At 41.1% G+C, this 17,258-nt stretch overlaps 1 protein-coding gene across 1 annotated transcript; it reads left to right on the top strand.

Moving 5' to 3' along the window:
- The first annotated feature begins 208 nt into the window (after positions 1 to 208).
- On the top strand, positions 209 to 1,886 carry Qsox2 (Quiescin sulfhydryl oxidase 2). Its single transcript, XM_064696787.1, has one exon. It carries the CDS (start codon positions 237 to 239, stop codon positions 1,884 to 1,886), a length of 1,650 nt encoding a protein of 549 aa, XP_064552857.1. The 5' UTR covers positions 209 to 236.
- Positions 1,887 to 17,258: the final 15,372 nt, after the last annotated feature.

Genomic DNA, 17,258 nt, shown 5'->3' with positions numbered 1-17,258 from the left:
ACGCATTAGTCTGATCAATAAGTTATCTTAAGCTTATTGTAAATGAAAAGTAACTACTGCTGGCTGCTTTTATTCCATGTTGTTGTTGTTGTTGTTGTTATTGTAGCTGCTGTTGTTTGTCTCTTGTCTGCGCCTAGTAAAACAATCCAAGCAAAACGTGCGCTTTAATAAACCATGCGACTTGGCATCTCTCATCAGTTGCAGTTAAAAACTAAGCCGGGCAGCATCTTCTGCAAATGTTTCGCTTAATTCTCTTACTGCTGCTGCACTGTGTAGCGGCAACTGTGACCGAGCCAAGTCTCTACAGTGCCGAGGACAATGTCAAAATATTGAACAACGACACGTTGGAGCTGCAGTTGTATAGTTCGCATAGCTGCAAACTTGTGCAGTTCATCAACTATTTCTGCGGCGACTGTCGTCGCTTTGCAGGCACATTTAAGCAGCTGGCCTGGAAACTGTACGGATGGCAACGCGTACTCTCGATCTATGTGGTGGACTGTGCGCAGGAGCGAAATGTTCAAATCTGTCGTGACTTTGACATACGAAAAACCCCAACGCTGCGTTTATATCCACCCGCTTTTCAGCGAACTGAGCAGAAACTTGGCTTCGAGTTGGACTCACTTGTGCCAGATGATATTTTTGTCCAGCTGGCCGAATTTGTAGGCAAGGTGAAGTATACAGCGTTTGACCAGCCAAATTTTGAGCCACTGACTGCTGCGGATACTAAAAAAACGCTGCTTAATCATTGTACTACAGCTGGCACAAAGTATATTGTGCTGGTCTACCAGCCAGTGGGCTCAACATTGGGCAGAGACACAATTCTGGGACTGCTGACTTGGCCAATTGTAGCTGTGCGCATTCTGAGCGATCGGCGGCTGTTTGATAACTTTGGCTTAAACCCCACCAGCGACAGTTTGATTATTATGGATTGTCTGGGAAAATCCCTTACCCTACAGCCCCAAAATGATAGCAGCACAGCCTATGTGACCAGCGTGCAGCAGTATCTACAGTCCAAGGCCTACACATCAGTGATGCCTCATTCAACCACGACTCCGCCAAATATTAACTCATATCTCGTAGATGAGGAACAAGCGGCAATTCTTGCAACTGTTCTGCAAGGAGCACCAAAAATATATCGTGCCGATTTGGAGCAGGCAATTGACAAACTGCTCCACATAGAGCTGCCTAAAGTGCGTGTTTTTGCAGGCGATAGTCTTTTGGCTCTGAGGCAGTTGCTCAATGTTATGCACCGTTTTAGTCCTTTAAACCGCAACGGAAATATATTGCTGGCACGCCTGTATGAATTTGTTAATGGCATCGGCGGCGACGAACTGAGCGGCTTTGCCTTCCAGGCACAGGTGCAATTGTTGGAGAGCATGTTGCCAAAGGTATTCAAGGCCAGACGATATGTGGGCTGCATTGCATCGGGTCCTTTTCTGCGTGGCTTCACCTGCTCGCTGTGGACGCTCTTTCACTATCTCACCGTGCAGACGGCCAGGTCACCCGTTTTGCCAGCCGGCTTTGTTTTGGGCACCATTCACGGCTTCGTCAGGCACTTTTTTGGCTGCAAAGATTGCGTCCAGCATTTCCTGGGCATGGCAGAGCGTCGCAGAATTTTCTCAGTGTCCAGCCGGGACGAGGAAATCCTTTGGCTATGGGAGGCACACAATGAGGTGAATCAACGCTTAGCTGGCGATTCCATCGAAGATCCAAAATTCCCGAAACTCCAATTTCCCAGTCACAGTGTTTGCGACAAATGTCAAATGCACACGCCGCAAAACACGACTTGGAGCCGGCCAGAGGTGTTGGAGTTTCTTAAACGGCTCTACGATGTCAAAAACTTGAGCAATTACGGTTTACCCACCGCAATTGGGTACGAGGGATGATTGGGCATTAAATCAGAGTCGAGGCACAAATCTCTGAGTTGGTTAATTAAAATGTACTTACGGGAAGATCAAAATGATTAAGTATTGCAAATAAATATGAATGAAATATATATTTTATAAAACAAACATTTATTTTATTTGTTCTTTGTCAAATATGTGATCAAAACAATGTATGTTTTTTGTTTGATCCCTTTGCAGAGAGTATTTTAGTTTCGACTGGAAATGTTGACTTCTTTTATTAGTTAACTTTACTTTTATGTTTATTTTTATATATATATATTACAAATTATATTCCCAACAAGGGAATATTATTAGAGCCCGGATCCTCGCATTAAAAATGTTATTTCAACAATTAATTCGTTTAATTTAACTATTAATGAAAGCTTAACCTAGAGTTACAAAGTCTTAGATAACTGGAAATTGCATTAGAAACAGCAGCTACGGCCTTTAGCCATTTATGAGTTGGACAGAAGTATTCTTTAATAGATCCTTTAGATACACAAGATATTTTCTTATAACATAAAGGTGACGATTTATGATTTATGTTTTTAAAGTTTGTTGGCCAATTGTCATAGCTAATTGTGGAGAATTGCTAAATTGAGTGTTCAACTCAATTTAAGTGCCGCTCAAAGAATTGCAATGTAAATGTTCCCGCTGTCACATCAGTTATATAACGCACACTCAAACACACACGCACACACAGTGCAGGCAAACGGAGTCGTTGCATTTGTCTGAAGGGGATTGAGTAGCACACGTTGAACGGCACATCAATTATTTATAGAACATTTTTGCAAAATATCTACGCACTAATTTGCGTAAAGTAATCGATGTGGTGGAAAAATTTTCACGCATGCACACATGGGGTGACCCAACGGGGAGTTGCAACCTCTGCATGGGAATGGGCGATGCCGTGCCCTGGGTCTGGGTCTGGGCTGGTGCTGAACTGGCAGCGTTCAGTGGAACTTTCGATTTGGGCATGGGAGAACAAAATGGCCTGTGCGGAAGCTAAAAATTACTAGCTACCCCTACGTGGCGTCAGGCAGCAGGCGGCAGACACCCACAAGATATCCTTGTGCGTAAATTGGCGAACCGACCCCCACAACTTTAGCCCAACCCGGGGTCAACCATGGAGTTTAACGCATTTACATGCATTTTAACTAAGTATATAATAAGGTCTATGTAAAATATTGAATATGTATAAATAAAATGCGCACAGTCAAAAGAAGCGCAAGTGCTGCTCTGGTGGGGGCTGTGCTTATTGATATTTTTCACACACACACACAAACACGCCCCACCCAGCACTCACACACACACTCACACCCAAATAGAGAAGCCATCGATACGTGCAAAAAGCATTGCATAAGCGTGTGGGCAAAATGGCCGCCATAAGACTTGGGCACAACTGTACGCAAAATTTTTGTGCGTCATGCAATTTCACGCACAATACGCTGAAAATTGAAGGTGTTCGTTTGGCGTTGCTCGTAAATTTAGACTTACACGCACCGTTATCGGCGCAGGAAACAGGAAACCAGCGCCCATTTGTAGCAATGCGGTTTATCTTTTTCGTTACGGCCAAAATCTGTGCTGTGCGTAAAATGCGTAAAATATGGTTGAGACGAAAAATTGCCGACGTCTTTGGCATTGTTGGCGTCTCTAATAGCAAACGGATATTGTGGCTTTTGCCATATAAATTTCTAGATAGCCAGGCACCAGAGCACGGCCGGATGTCAGCTAATTGGGCGCTTCTTTCAAAAGGGGGCTGCAGATTTTCGTGCTGCCATTTGGCATTTGCATAACATAGGTAATTGCTAGCGAGTCGAGAGGCTTTCACGTACATCACTTCAGTTGATTTCCATTGCATGCATTAACCAAAAACAATAACCCTTCAGAAAAATGCTCAAATTATTGTTTAGGCATTTAAATTAAAATGAAAACAATAAAAGCAACGGCGGGAGCAGCCCAGTGCACTGTTATAATTATGTAAAAACAGTCTAAAGATTGACTTGACTTCTATGCACAACCCACACACACACACACACACACTTTGATTGCCACAAGCGCATGCGAAAGCAACATAAATTTGCAAAACCTAGTGGCCAGAGCGGGGGAGGCAGGGTATGGCGGTAAAAGAGTGCTATATAACAACCTGGTAATTATCAATGGCTGAGCGGCAAGCCAAGTTGGTAACATTGTCTGTCTTGACTGCGTCGACGGGCGCTGCCCCGCCCCCAGCCTCCACATGCCCTTAGCCCATCAGCCGAAACGAGAACACACGCAAAAAATGTAAAGTGGAAAAAATTTTCGTGGCACTTGCTGATGAAATGGTGGTGGGCGGCACGGGTGCGGATGCAACCGCTGCCGACATAGCCACAGCCACCGCCCTGCCCTGCCCTGGCCCACAGCTGCGAACTCAACCAAACTTCAGAATTTTTCTATGTAGCTACAATTAAAAATATATGAAAAATGTTTGTGGATGCAACACGAACCAGGGCTGCACAAGAGCAGAGCTATGAAATATGAGATATATTTATATTTAAAAGAAAATAAATACTTAATATAAAAAAAAGAGATTTTTGGAGAAGAAAAAATTTGGTAAATTAATTTAATTGTTAAATTTTCATTGCAAATAATTTTGAACATTCTTCGGAAACTTATAAAAATTTAATTCAATAAAAAATACCGCAAAATATATATTTAGGTGAAAATTAAATATATATTTTTGTATACAAGTAAATATATTTTTGATTCATGATTATATATATATTTCCATTAGAAATGCTTACAATTATGAGGTTATGAGCAAATTTTAATTTTATAATTAATTATAATTAATTTTTTATAATATATTAACATATATATAATTAATAAAATATATATAAGAAAATAAAATACTAGCTAATTATTATAGCAACTACTTCAGCCCTATTAAAACCACTTAATGTTGTGGCTAATGTAGGCAAAGCAAAGCTAACGCAATTTGGCAACAATTTTCCCAACAACAACAATCATAATAAGCTGCTAGTCCTCCCCCCACGCAGCGCTCTACTACTACTACTACAACAATCCCACAATTTGCGGCAGCGCGTAATTAAAACAATTTAATTTTTGTACAAGTTCGCTCTGGCTAAACACTCAACCCAAAGTCAGAGCCAAAGCCGGAGCCTAGAGCCAGAGCCAACCCTGGGACGTGTGCCTTCAAATAATAATTTGCTTAGTTTATGAAGTATATATTCTAGCCAAGTATGTGGGTGTGTGTGTGTGTGTGCTACATAAACAGAACATTCAGTTTTTTTTTTGCTAGTTTCTGCGCACAATTTACTCACTTGGTTGCATTTTAACATATTTTGTTACGTTTTCTGCAGGCCGCGTCGATTGTTGTTGTTATTTTTTCAGTTGGCTGCCGTGTTGTTGTTCCTCTTGGCCTTACCTCAAGTTTAATTTGTTTGAGTTTTCATGCAGCAGCTTCTGTTGTGAAATTCATGTGCATCTGCCGCTGCCGCTGCTGTTGCTCTTGGCTTCTTTCTCTCAAGTCGAAAAATATTTGTGCACGCAAAAAATGTTAATTACTAAAGTCGCTGGGCAAAAAGCGAACCATCAATGCGGCCGGGGCATTAAAATATTTAGGTTGCTTTGCCTGCTGACTTCCCAGGCCCAGGCCCAGACTCCGACTCCCGAGACCGAGACCGAGACCGACTTACCCCCTGGCTGAGGCTTAGGCCCGGGCCGTGGCCCAGCTACAAGTTGCCCGTTAATGCAACTGCAACTGTAACAAATTGCAATGTCGCACATCTGTCTTGGCTGGCGTTTGGTTTTGCCTAAAAAACTGCAGACCAGGCTTTGGCCCCGGCACCAGGCCCTTGACGTTGTCGAGCTCATATTTATTTTTGCAGTCGCTTTTTTTTCTGCCCAGTTAAAGAAAAAATTGTCGTTGTTGTTGCTGCCGCTGCTGCTGCTGCTGCATTGCCAATTACCGGCCGCCGGGAACCCTAGCAATTTGGTCATATCCGGCCCCCTGGCTGCTGTTTGGCCAAGCTAAAATCTGGTTTTTCTTTCACTTGTTAACAATTCTTGTGGCACGCTGATTTTTCGTTTGCTTTAGATTTTCCTGTTTTTGGCCTTGCTATCAATTTGCCGAACAGTTTAGTTTTCTATATATATACATTCTTTTTTTTTTTTTTTGTTGATGGGCAGCTGCTGGCCTTTCCGGTTCCAGTTCTGGACTGCTCTAATTGGTATTCAAAATGGCAGGTTATTGTTTAATTTTATCTCCAAATTGTGCAATTTAACTAAATATTTGTAATGAAAATTGTTATTACGCTGCAATTTGCGATGCCCAACTCATTTAGGGGCCTTTGTCCTGGCATTTGGCCAAGACACCTTGCACCAGTCATTAGCACAAAACGTCAGCAACATTTAGACGCTGAGCATAATGTGTGTCCGATTTGTTGTTGTTGTTGTTGTTGGTTGTATTGCAACTAATGAATATGGAACTTGACTCTGACTTTAACTCAATGCTCATGTCCATGTTGCTATTGCATTTCTACTGCACTCGCTGCTTAGCCACAATGTTGTTGCTGTTAGCTATTACAAGTTTGTGCCTCATTGCGTTTTTGGACGCGTCATGCGGCCAGTTTTTTTGTGCCACAGATTGCCGCACGATTCCAAGTCGGCAAATGTGTCGCTCAGCATTTAAACAACAGTGGCAAATGCAACAGTAGCAGCAGCTGCAGCAGCAGCCGCAGCAGCAGCCACAGCCGCAGCTTCTAAACGGTTGCAAAAAAATGTCATAAATAAATTGCTTACAAACATTTGCTGACGCGCCAAATAAAATGCCATAAACGATCGAATGCAAGATTTTTAGCCAGAGACTTGCGCCAGTCGCTGCCAGGAATTCCAAATGTTTTTCCTGCCATTCGTGTAAATTAACTAAAAATGCTAAAAATCGCCGAGATGAGTTTGCTTATAGGGCTCATGTCTTGGCCATCAACTGCCGCATCATTAATGTAGTCAAGTGAGCTTCTAATGATGCTGGAATATGTATTCGATTCTGCTGTCTGAAGTGCAGCTTAGGACACTGACTGAATTCCTTTTGTTCGCTTTGGAACTTTCTTTAGTATGAGCAATTTCATGTGTAATTCCTTGATGCACATTCAATTAAATAGCATCAGCTTAGACTGCGCCACAAACTCAAAACAATTTGCTACCATTTACTGAGACTCACACATTTTTAGTGGCCATTGGCATGCCGGAGGCACATTCAAGTGGCAACAAAGTTTCAGCTGCGCCCCGAAATCCAAACGAAGCTGGACGGCAGCTGCAACACCTTTGCTAATACCTGGCATAACAACTTAATTCAGCTTGCTGCATGTCTGCTAACGAACAGACACGGCGGCAGCAGCGGCAATAAGAACAACAACAACAACTATGCTATAAGAACCACAAGTTGCTCAGCAGAGCCCCAATCCTGTGGCTTGATGAGGTACCCCAAACCGCAGCGGATGCAATTTTTTTTTGTTATTTATTTATTTATTTTTTTTTTTTTTTTGGACAAGCAGCTCAAATCAAAGCGACGGCAACAGCGTCAAATTTGCAATCCCATTCGTTGCATTTCTTATTCAGGCGAATGGGAAACGACTGTGGACGATGCAACGCGTTGCAAGCTCCATAAATTTGGCATTTTAATCGCTGCTTTAGATTTTTATCTCAATTACCGCATCGGGCTTGGGGCGTTTTCCTGCATTAAACTAACAAATTTTATGTTTTTTTGGGCGTAGTACGCGGCGAGTGCTGGGCGCAACTAAAAGTTCTAAATATAAAACCGTGCATGTAAACAAAAAGCGGGGCACAAATGAGCGACGGGGCAGCCAGCCAAATAGCTATGAAAAGCGAGATCAAGTTCAACGCACATTTGTCCTTGATAATTGAAAACAGCGCACACACACACACACACACATACGAGTGCCAACAAAGGGGAGCCCAAAAAAAAATTACATATTTGGTCGCTAGTTGGTCGAGCCCGACTCGGAGATACTCTACACACATCGCCGAAGCATCTCCACAAATATTTCGATTTTTTTTATGTACACAAAATCACACATACTCACACATACATACATGCACGCACGCACTCTGCGACTGTGCTTATTCTTCCCTTAACTCCACATTTAAAAAATTCAGACTTGAATAACTCGGGTGCTTACATTCCGAATTTTTTGGGCGTTAAATTGGCATCGGAGGTATGTGCATACCAAAGCACAAAGGTCTATATATAAAACTATAAAAAGAAACGGCTTGATGTACATCATAAGTGAAATATTCTTAATCTGTATATATTCTATACGAGAAACTATATAGCACATTTTATGTTTCTAGCTCTTATAACTTGCGAGCTTTTCTTGAAAAAACCTTGTTTTAAAATCGATATTTGTTTGTCGACAAAACAAATTCGTTAATCACATGACACATTTCTAGTTTCTAGTTCTTAATGGTTTTGAGATCCACAAGTTCAATGAGAAGGGTGGATGGATGGAGTGACTTTTGCGTGTGGCATGCTTTTGGTAAAAGCCAGCATACCCATTCTTACTTAGGGTATTGATATATATACAAAAATTATGGCACTGGATCGGCAGACTTATTGCAGAGGCTGTCACGTCGCTGCCTCTCGCTCACGCGGACTGCGCCATATCAAAGCGCAAAAGAAACCGGCTGGGGCTGCCAAGAATGCTCCCATAATAAACACAAGCACATGCACAAAATGTGCGTAGCGTATGCCGAAAATACGCCGGCCATTAAGGCAGCCCAATGCCCCAATCCCCAATGCCCAATTCCCCCCAGCACATGCCCACGCCGGTACGGCGACTTGCGCGACTGCCAAGTGCGATCTCCACTCGATCGTACGTGCCTTCGGGAGAGGAAGAAAAAAAAAGGGAAAGAAATAACAAAAAATAAAAACAAAAAGAAAACAAAACATTTCCGAAAATTTGCAATTGACTGGCTGCAACGATGGCGTCTCTGCATCGGGACCGAGCACAAAAATGTTTATGCATTTTTTCTGGTCACTGACCGTACTCAAGGTTTTTCGTATTCTGCGGCTGCCGCTGCTGCCGTTGTGGCAGCAACTCCTTCGACGCTGCGTAAATTGCATGCGCACAAAAATTGACGAATATGCCAGGCGACGCAGGGCAAGAGCAAAGCCCATGTTGTATGGGGCATCTTGAGGGAAGTGAAGCGCAGCAGCAGCAGCAGCAGCATCAAAATGCTCGCCCCAAAAACAACACACACCGCATAAGTGCTGCAAGCCTTGTGGCAAACTTGTTGCACTCGAACGAGGCAAGTTTAGCTACCCTTTCAGTTGCCCGGTTCGGCGACGACGATGATATAATTTAGCACGAAAGTGAAGACGGCTTTGCAGCCGGCTGCTGCCGGCCCGAATTCACCAAAACCGAAGCCGAAATGTGCCGGGGCAAGATGGGTTGCCTGATCTCATTGTTGTTATTGTTGTTGTTGCGGCAAGTGATAAATTATTGTGCGTGGCATGGTCTTTGCTTTTTGGCGCAATGTCAGTTTGATTGCGGTAGGTTGCCACTCACCGAGACTCTGACTCTGACTCTGACTGTGACTGTACCTGGCCGGCGGGCCACAAATACTTTTTAGCCTGCACCGTAGCCTACCCTGACCACCCGCAACAATCGAGGCGCAAAAAGTTCTCAAATTACCACGCCAAATGCCAAGTCAGTGACCGATTATGTTACCCAAAGCGTATGGGCGAAAGACAGCCGTCATTATAAAGCGTCGCTGTCGACGTCACTGTCGACGTCGGCCCCATAAGCCGTTTTCTCAATGCGGCCTGTCTGACACCGTCTCCAGCCCCATCTCCTCTCCGTTCCCATCTGCCATCCGTTGCTATCCCTGTGCCACTAGGAGGCTTGCTGTTTCTTACAGCTGCTCCTTGGGCTTGCTTCTATTTGCTTTTCTTGTGGCACATTAGTTGCTGTTGCTGTTGTTGTTGTTGCTGCTGTTGTTGCTGTGCGTGGCTTTGATGACTCTCTTTCTCCTAGGCTGACCGCAAAAAATGCGCTTCATCAAAGGCCGCGCGATGACTGCGTAGGTTTTTGAGTTTTGATAAATGCGGGGCGAAGTGCTGAAGTGAAGTTTGCTGGAGTGTGCTAAGGGGTCGACGGCGGGGTGTATACTCGGTGATAAATATTTATTATTTAGCATGCAGCACTTTGTTTTTATTTGATTATGTTGCTAATCTAGGTGCTTAGGCAGCATTAGGCACATTGCGCATACGTCACGTTGCACAGCTGCAGCTTTCTAAAAACACATAACCCTTAATTGGCTTAGCTTCAGAGTGTATTAAATGTGTATTAGAAATGCTTTTGTAACGCTAACTAATCAAGCAAAGTGATATCAATTAATTGTTCACTTATTAATAAGCAGCAATAAATCAGAAATTTGTTTTCTTATGTTAAGCTGTCACACCGAATGAATTTTTAAAATTTGCATTTAATTATAATTTTTAAGTCCTCAGAGAAAACATTAATTGATACGCAATCCTTAAATTATATTTGATATTTTAAATAACCTTTCTTGATAATTTGTTTGGAGAATATAAGAAATACACTATAATTTCTCTAGGGTATTCGAAACTCTCTAACAATTTGCACCATTTCAGTTCAATTTCGCCGCACAATGAAGCCAAACAACTTGAGCACTAAAAGCCTTAAAAAACTACAACAAAAAATGTCAGAAATACTTCGTTAGTTTGGCATTAGACAAGCAGCTGAAAAAATAGTGGAATTAGGAAGGCAAAAGCTTGACGCTTCAACGTCAACGTAAGCGGCTTTGGTCTAGGTCAAGTTGCAAGTGCCACTTGGCAAAACTAGCCAGAATTCAAAACTCATCCCCAGCTTTAGCTTCTGCACTGCCGCCTTGCACATTCAATTACAATTCGTCATTGGTTGAAATGGCTTGGAAAATGATTTAATTGCTCCGAGTTTGAATTTGAACAGCTCTAATTGAGCATAAGTCGGCAATGGTCGACTCAAAGCAGCTTGTACAGTGTTCTGTACTATACGCATGCACGTTTATGGCCCCGAGGGCGAATCTACGGCAGAATGCGTACAAAAAATTGTACAAAACTTATTCGGCACAGCCAAATGGAAAAAAAAATTGAATCAAAAATGCAGCGCTACAATTTGTATAGAACGCACACAATTTGATTGGCAGGCCAGTCAATAAACGAGCCATACTCCCCGGGCTTGGGCAAAGTCTGAAGTGCTTTTGGGTAGGCCTTAATTACGTAATGTGTGCGCCCAGTTATGACCAAAGGAGTACTCCACATCGTGTGTGTGTGTGTGTGTGTGCGTGTGCAGCAAATGCGTAAAATTTTAATTTCGTTTTGAAAATTTCACTCGAAAAAAGTGAGCGAGGCCTGCCACAAAAGTTGTTTGCAGGCGCGACTCGGATGGTTGCATTTATCGAGGCCAATGACCAGACACGCACACACTCACACAGTTAGATGGTGTGCCTGTGTGTGTGTGTGTGTGCAGTTGTTTGGCTGTGTGCGTGTGCTGCTTCTTACGCACTTTTTGCATTTTCTAATTTGAAAGCATACACACACACACACACACACACAGGGGCACAATTATTGGCCTGTTTGCGCAAAAGGCATATTGATCTGCCCTAACCCTCTTAGTTCTTATTATTATTATTAAACAACCCCATTAAGTGCGGAGCTCACCGTTTGTTGTGTGTTTGTTGCACGCTCGCCCCTGGTTCGCTTCGCAGTTGGGTTATCTAAAAAGCAGGAGGGGTAAGGTGGGATATAAAGAGAGAAGGCCGATTCCATGCTGGGACTCGCAGTGGGTCCTTTATTATGGATCTTCATTTGGTTTGATATTTGAAGGCCTTGGTTTGGGTTTTTGTCGTAGTTTGTTTTACAAAGCCATTTCTGTAGGAAATTTCAAAGAAATACGCTAGTCGGGGAGGGGTGGGGGATTAAGTGAAGACACTCATTTCCCAAACATATTTAATACATATACTTATGTATCTCAGTATATAATAATAATATATATAAATAAATAATATGTAAATAAAAAATTTTAATATATTTATATATATGTTTGAATAGATAAGCAATCAATCAACAACAACAAAATAAATAAAACAAAAAATTTCATTTGATTTGATTTCATTTAATTAAATTTAATTTATTATTTATATATAATATATTTTGAACATGTTATCGATATTCCGCTAGAATAATTCCGGGAATTCCTTGAAGTGCTAGAAATAATAAATAAAAAAATGTTAATACATTCGTGATAAGCCTCTATAGATAGCCCAATGTTCTGGCGATTTTTGCTGCATTTGCTAATGAGGCCAATAATAAACTGTGAATAAAATCAGATCAAATCATAATCCGCAAATAAACTGGCACTTAATGCATTGATTTAATATTTTCGGTATTGCCACAGAACAAAAGCTGCAACATGTTGACTCATTGGCAATTTTTCACGCCCATTTGCCATATTTATTTGCTGTCGACAATGGCCGCCTCAGCGCCACAAAGCATGCAACATTCAGTAGAAACCACAAACTGCTGAAATTGCACAATTGTGCGCAAATTAAAAGAAGTATATCAATATTGCTCGACTGCCAGATGCCTTATAAGAGTGCTTTAAGTATCCTCAGAAGATCCTGAATATACCCATTCTTTTACACAAAGTTTATAATTAACCAAGCAATTTTATAAAAGTAATATGTAAAATGTTAAAAATTTAAAAGTATTTAAATGCCTAGTCCTTTTTTTGGCCACATAAACTCTGTTGTTGAAGTTCATAATCAACTTGTTAAATAATAATTTAATATTTTAACCTTAACATAATTTTTTTTAAATTTATTTAAGCCATTTAAATTAATTTGTATAAACGGAGTATTATATTTATATATTATATCTATAATTGTGAAAAGCTTGAGATATATTCCAAATAGACCATGAAGTATACAAATATATGAAGAAATCCCCTGCAAATTTATCAACAATATAAGACAATTATTAAAAGGTAGACGCTAGATTGACGAATAATATTTGGCCATTTTAGATAGAGGCTAGATTGAAGAATTAACGAAAAAATGATATCCTATTTTAATTTAAATTAATATTTTAAAATATTTGGAATATATAGCAATCATAATACGAGTTATTTATGGCTTAATGAAGAGCATTTCATGGTCGTTAATTTCTTATTTGTTTGCTCGTATTATCACATATTTGCAGTGTGTTATGCGGGTGATTATTTTTTAATAAAAATGTTAGCTCGAAGGCATAGGCTACGCACTTTGTTTAACAGCATGACACCAGTGGAGACACACACACACACACAGACACACAGAAAATACACACGCACACAAAAGTATAAAAGCATTTGTTGTGCTGCAGCTTTTGTGATTTGTTGACGCGTTTTTTTGTGCTTGTTGCTGGGGTTAAAATAGGTCTTACAGCTGACATAGCCGCGGGTTCTCAGCGTACGCATATATCCAGCTATATTATAATACAAAAGTAATTTTGCGCACAATTTTTAAGCTGGTGTCAACTGTCGCGCCTTGTGGCATGAGCCAGAAACTCAAACCCTACCACTGACAACATGCCGCATACGATGGTGCGTTTAATTTGTAAATAATAAATAATGCTATCATTGTCTGGCTGCGCACATCCGTTGGGTCTGGGATCCTCTGGGCGCTGCCTAAGCCTAAGCCAACTGCTTTAATGAGCCAGATACAATTTAACATCGGCTTCCTGTTTGGTTCCTGTAGCGACGGCTTTTCAAATCAGTTTACTTCCTTGGCCAAGAGCAGAAGCATTGACTGAATTAGACCAAAACCGTAAATTTTGTGGGGCCTCTCGAGCCGCTGAGAACGGATGCGACTGCTGCCTGGCCGCGAGATCTGGCTCGAAAAGAGAGCGTTTCGCTGCTGCTGTTGTTGATGCTGTGCCTGCTCTTGTTGTTGTTGTTTTGTTTTAGTTTTTGTGCATATCAAATGTCAGGGCACCAAAAAACGCTTATCAAGACAAACTCCTTCGGTATCTGCGCCCCTCGCCGTGCGATGCAATTGGTATGTAAATTGCATCTTCAAGATGCGGCCTGCTCGGATTTCGCAATGCATGCGGTCTTTTTTGTTGCAATAACCCTTCGATTGCATTTATGCCCAGTTGCTGTTGTTGTTGTCGCTGTCGTCTTCCGTGACTCGCTGCATTGTTTGTGCCTTACATAAATTGAAATATTTTTTATTTCGAATTATTTATTATTATTTTATTTTAAGAGGGTTGAATTCGGGTTTGCCTTTTGATAAATAACTCGTTTATACTGTTAGAATAATGTGGTTAATCTTGTCGCTGTTGCCTTTTTATCTTCCATAAATATGGCAATCAAATGCTTGAGGAACAAAGGTGTCAACTTTTTAACCCGTTTGGCATTTTTTTCATTTATGTATTGCTCAAGGTTTTGGCAACAATTTCGACATATTCATTTTTCCAATAGCTGAAGGAGCCATAAAGAAATATTCATTCGTAGCGAAAATTAATTATGAAAATCGAATACTTATGCACTTACGCATATGAATATGCAAGTATTCATATTCGTCTTCAAGTACTTATATTTTACATGCATGCTAAAGAAATTGCATTGCCTTCGCTGAGAGCTCAAAGAGCGCCACGTTATGTTTTATTTTTTGCTTTATTTATTTATTTTTTTTTATTTTCATTCACTCATTATTAAAAGGGGCAGGGGTTAACCAATACAAGAGCAACTCACTGCGCCAGCAACTTGCTGCCGTGGTGAGTTTAAGCAAAAGCACTCAAATTTGAGTGCAACGCTCGCTGAGTGAGTTGTTCAGACAGGGGCGAGTGTCTGTGTGAGTTTGTGATTGGCACATTTTTTAAAAGCCTTGCAAGAGTGTCTGTATTTTGGGTGGTTGTCGTTGTTGTTGTTGTTGTTTGGTGGTGCTGGTGTCATTGGGCTGCGTGCCTAATGGCAGCTTAATTGTGTTTCTCTTATTGCATTAGTTTTTCATTTTTGATACGGATAGCACTATATGGCACTTTAACCTTCAGCAAGGCCATGAAATTTTCATAAGCCAAATTCGCATTGCTGCCCATCATCATCAGCAGCAGCGTCTCCATCAGCAGCAGCGAGTCTCACAATCAGTAACCAGTTGCATGCAAAATGCCTGCAACAGGTGTGCAAACCAGTAACAGCAGCAGCGGCAGCAGCTTAGACCCAGCCCCACCACACGTCCAAGTCACTTGGGCGCAATCTGCAACACAAATTCCCTGCAGCAATAAGGTTGCAACCACTGTGTGTGTGTGCGTTTGATTGTGTGCCCATGCCCGTGCCCGTGCCTGGCCCTGGCTTTGCCCTTACCCCAACACCGTGTCGTGGTTGAAGTTTTCAGCGCTTCCATGCCTCATATCTTTTAGAATGATAATAGTTTGCCTTCCGTTGGCTCTAGCAGCATATAATATTTTTTCCGTCAATGTTGTTGCTGTTGTTATTGGCTGCCTCTTGCAGCATTTTGTATAGTAGCAACAACCAGCAGCAGCAACAACAACAACAACAACAACAACAACCAGCAGAGCTCTAGCTATTATAATGCCGTTTGCTCTCCCCTTTCATTGAAATTGGCTTGAGCTCGATGTGTTTTGGGCTTTCATTTGGCTTTGGCTTAGCTTGTGTTTTAGTTTTATTATTTTTTTTCTGCTTTGCATATAGATTGGCATGCATGTGTGTGTGTGTGTGTGTGTGTGCTGCGTACAACATTTCCTTTGTTAGCACTCGACCATACTTTAATAGATTTTTTTGCCGTTTTCTTAATGCTTGCACTGATTTTTCAATTAAATGTGTTTTTTATAACGTCCATTGGCTGTCATTTGTTTAGCGTTTTAGTTTTCCATAACGGTTCGCCTTTTTTAATTTACATCTTTTTGCAACAAATGACAAATGGCAATTGCCAGCGCCTGCTGCCTGTTGCCCCAGTGGCCTGTGGCAATTTGTGACAGTTATTGTTGGCCAGAGCACAGTTTTGATTGACTTCTCGCTGAACTGTTGACAGATTGCTGCCAACTGGGGGCAATGTCTCATTAGAACTGTGATTGAAACTATGATTAAAACTGTTGTTACCCAATAGAACACTGGCCAATAATAATGGGCATTCAAATAAGTTAACTGGATTTAGATAAAAGCTTTATATTTATGTGTATATTTATTCAATATGTGCATTTTGCTAAGGACTCGCTGAGTTCAATTTTTATGGGCTATTAAATATTCTACATACCGACAATCGATTGCGTTTGTGTCTCAGCCTTAACTTCAGCTCCGTTGAGCATTAGCATAGACAAACTCAAAGCGCAATACTCGGTGCGCCACTTGGCTCACAACGATTTAGCCAAAACGTAGCCAATTTTTTGTTTTACGTATTTCACATTTTTTTTTTGTTTTTTCATTGTTGTTGTTGTTGTTGGTGTTGTGCATTTTGTTCAAGTACGTCAAGTTCGATTGCGTTCTTTACCTTGAAATCTTGTTTTCTATCCGTTGTAAAGTTTTTGTTGCGGCTTGCTATTGCATTTCGGTGGTTGTTGTATTATCGCTTTTCTACTATTGTCGGTTTCTGTTGTTGTTGTTGTTGTTGTTGCTGCTGTTGCTGTTGCACTGCAGCTGCAAAAGATTTTGCATTTTGCCCACCTCCATCAGCGTCCAGCCGCTTGCCCCCAGCGGCCCCTGCCTAATATTTTATTTATGCATTTTCTTTATTTATTGAGCAACAAAAACAAAGTCATCATTTGTTATTGGTGTCGTTGTGTTTTATTGTTGCTGTGGGCATTTCGCATTATTCTAAATACTCAATTTGCATTTATTTATACAACAGCCATTAATTTGTGTGCTTATAAATTCAATTAAATTGTTTTATCTACTTAGTTTGGTGTCTGATTTGTTGTTCTCGTTTTTTGTTGTTGCTAGCACCTTTAAATAAATTACATTTGATGTTTTATTAATTTTTCTCAGTTGGCGGCGTTAAGTAAAATGCGGAAATTGTCGACGGCTTATGAAAGTAACCAACTGCACACATTTATAAATAATAAATTAGCAATTATTTCAATTGATTCGTGAGTTTTGCACACTCAAATTTCGCCATACACCTCTTCATAAGTGTCGTGTGTGCGTGTGTGTGTGTGTCCTCTTTGCATATGGGTCTGCTTGTGTGTGTGCGTGTGTATATGTTTGTGTTTGCTTTGCACTAGCCTTGACATCAAAACAATCGCAACAAACACATACCTACACACACAAATATAACGTATACGTCGCGTTGTGC

The sequence above is a fragment of the Drosophila montana genome, unplaced genomic scaffold (assembly GCF_035044405.1).
Source record: "Drosophila montana isolate Dmon_TW-CO22-7 unplaced genomic scaffold, ASM3504440v1 contig_3848_1, whole genome shotgun sequence".
Classification (NCBI taxonomy): Eukaryota; Metazoa; Arthropoda; class Insecta; order Diptera; family Drosophilidae; genus Drosophila; species Drosophila montana.
Note: the sequence above shows the minus strand (reverse complement) of the source record. Positions and strands in the feature narration are given on the sequence as shown.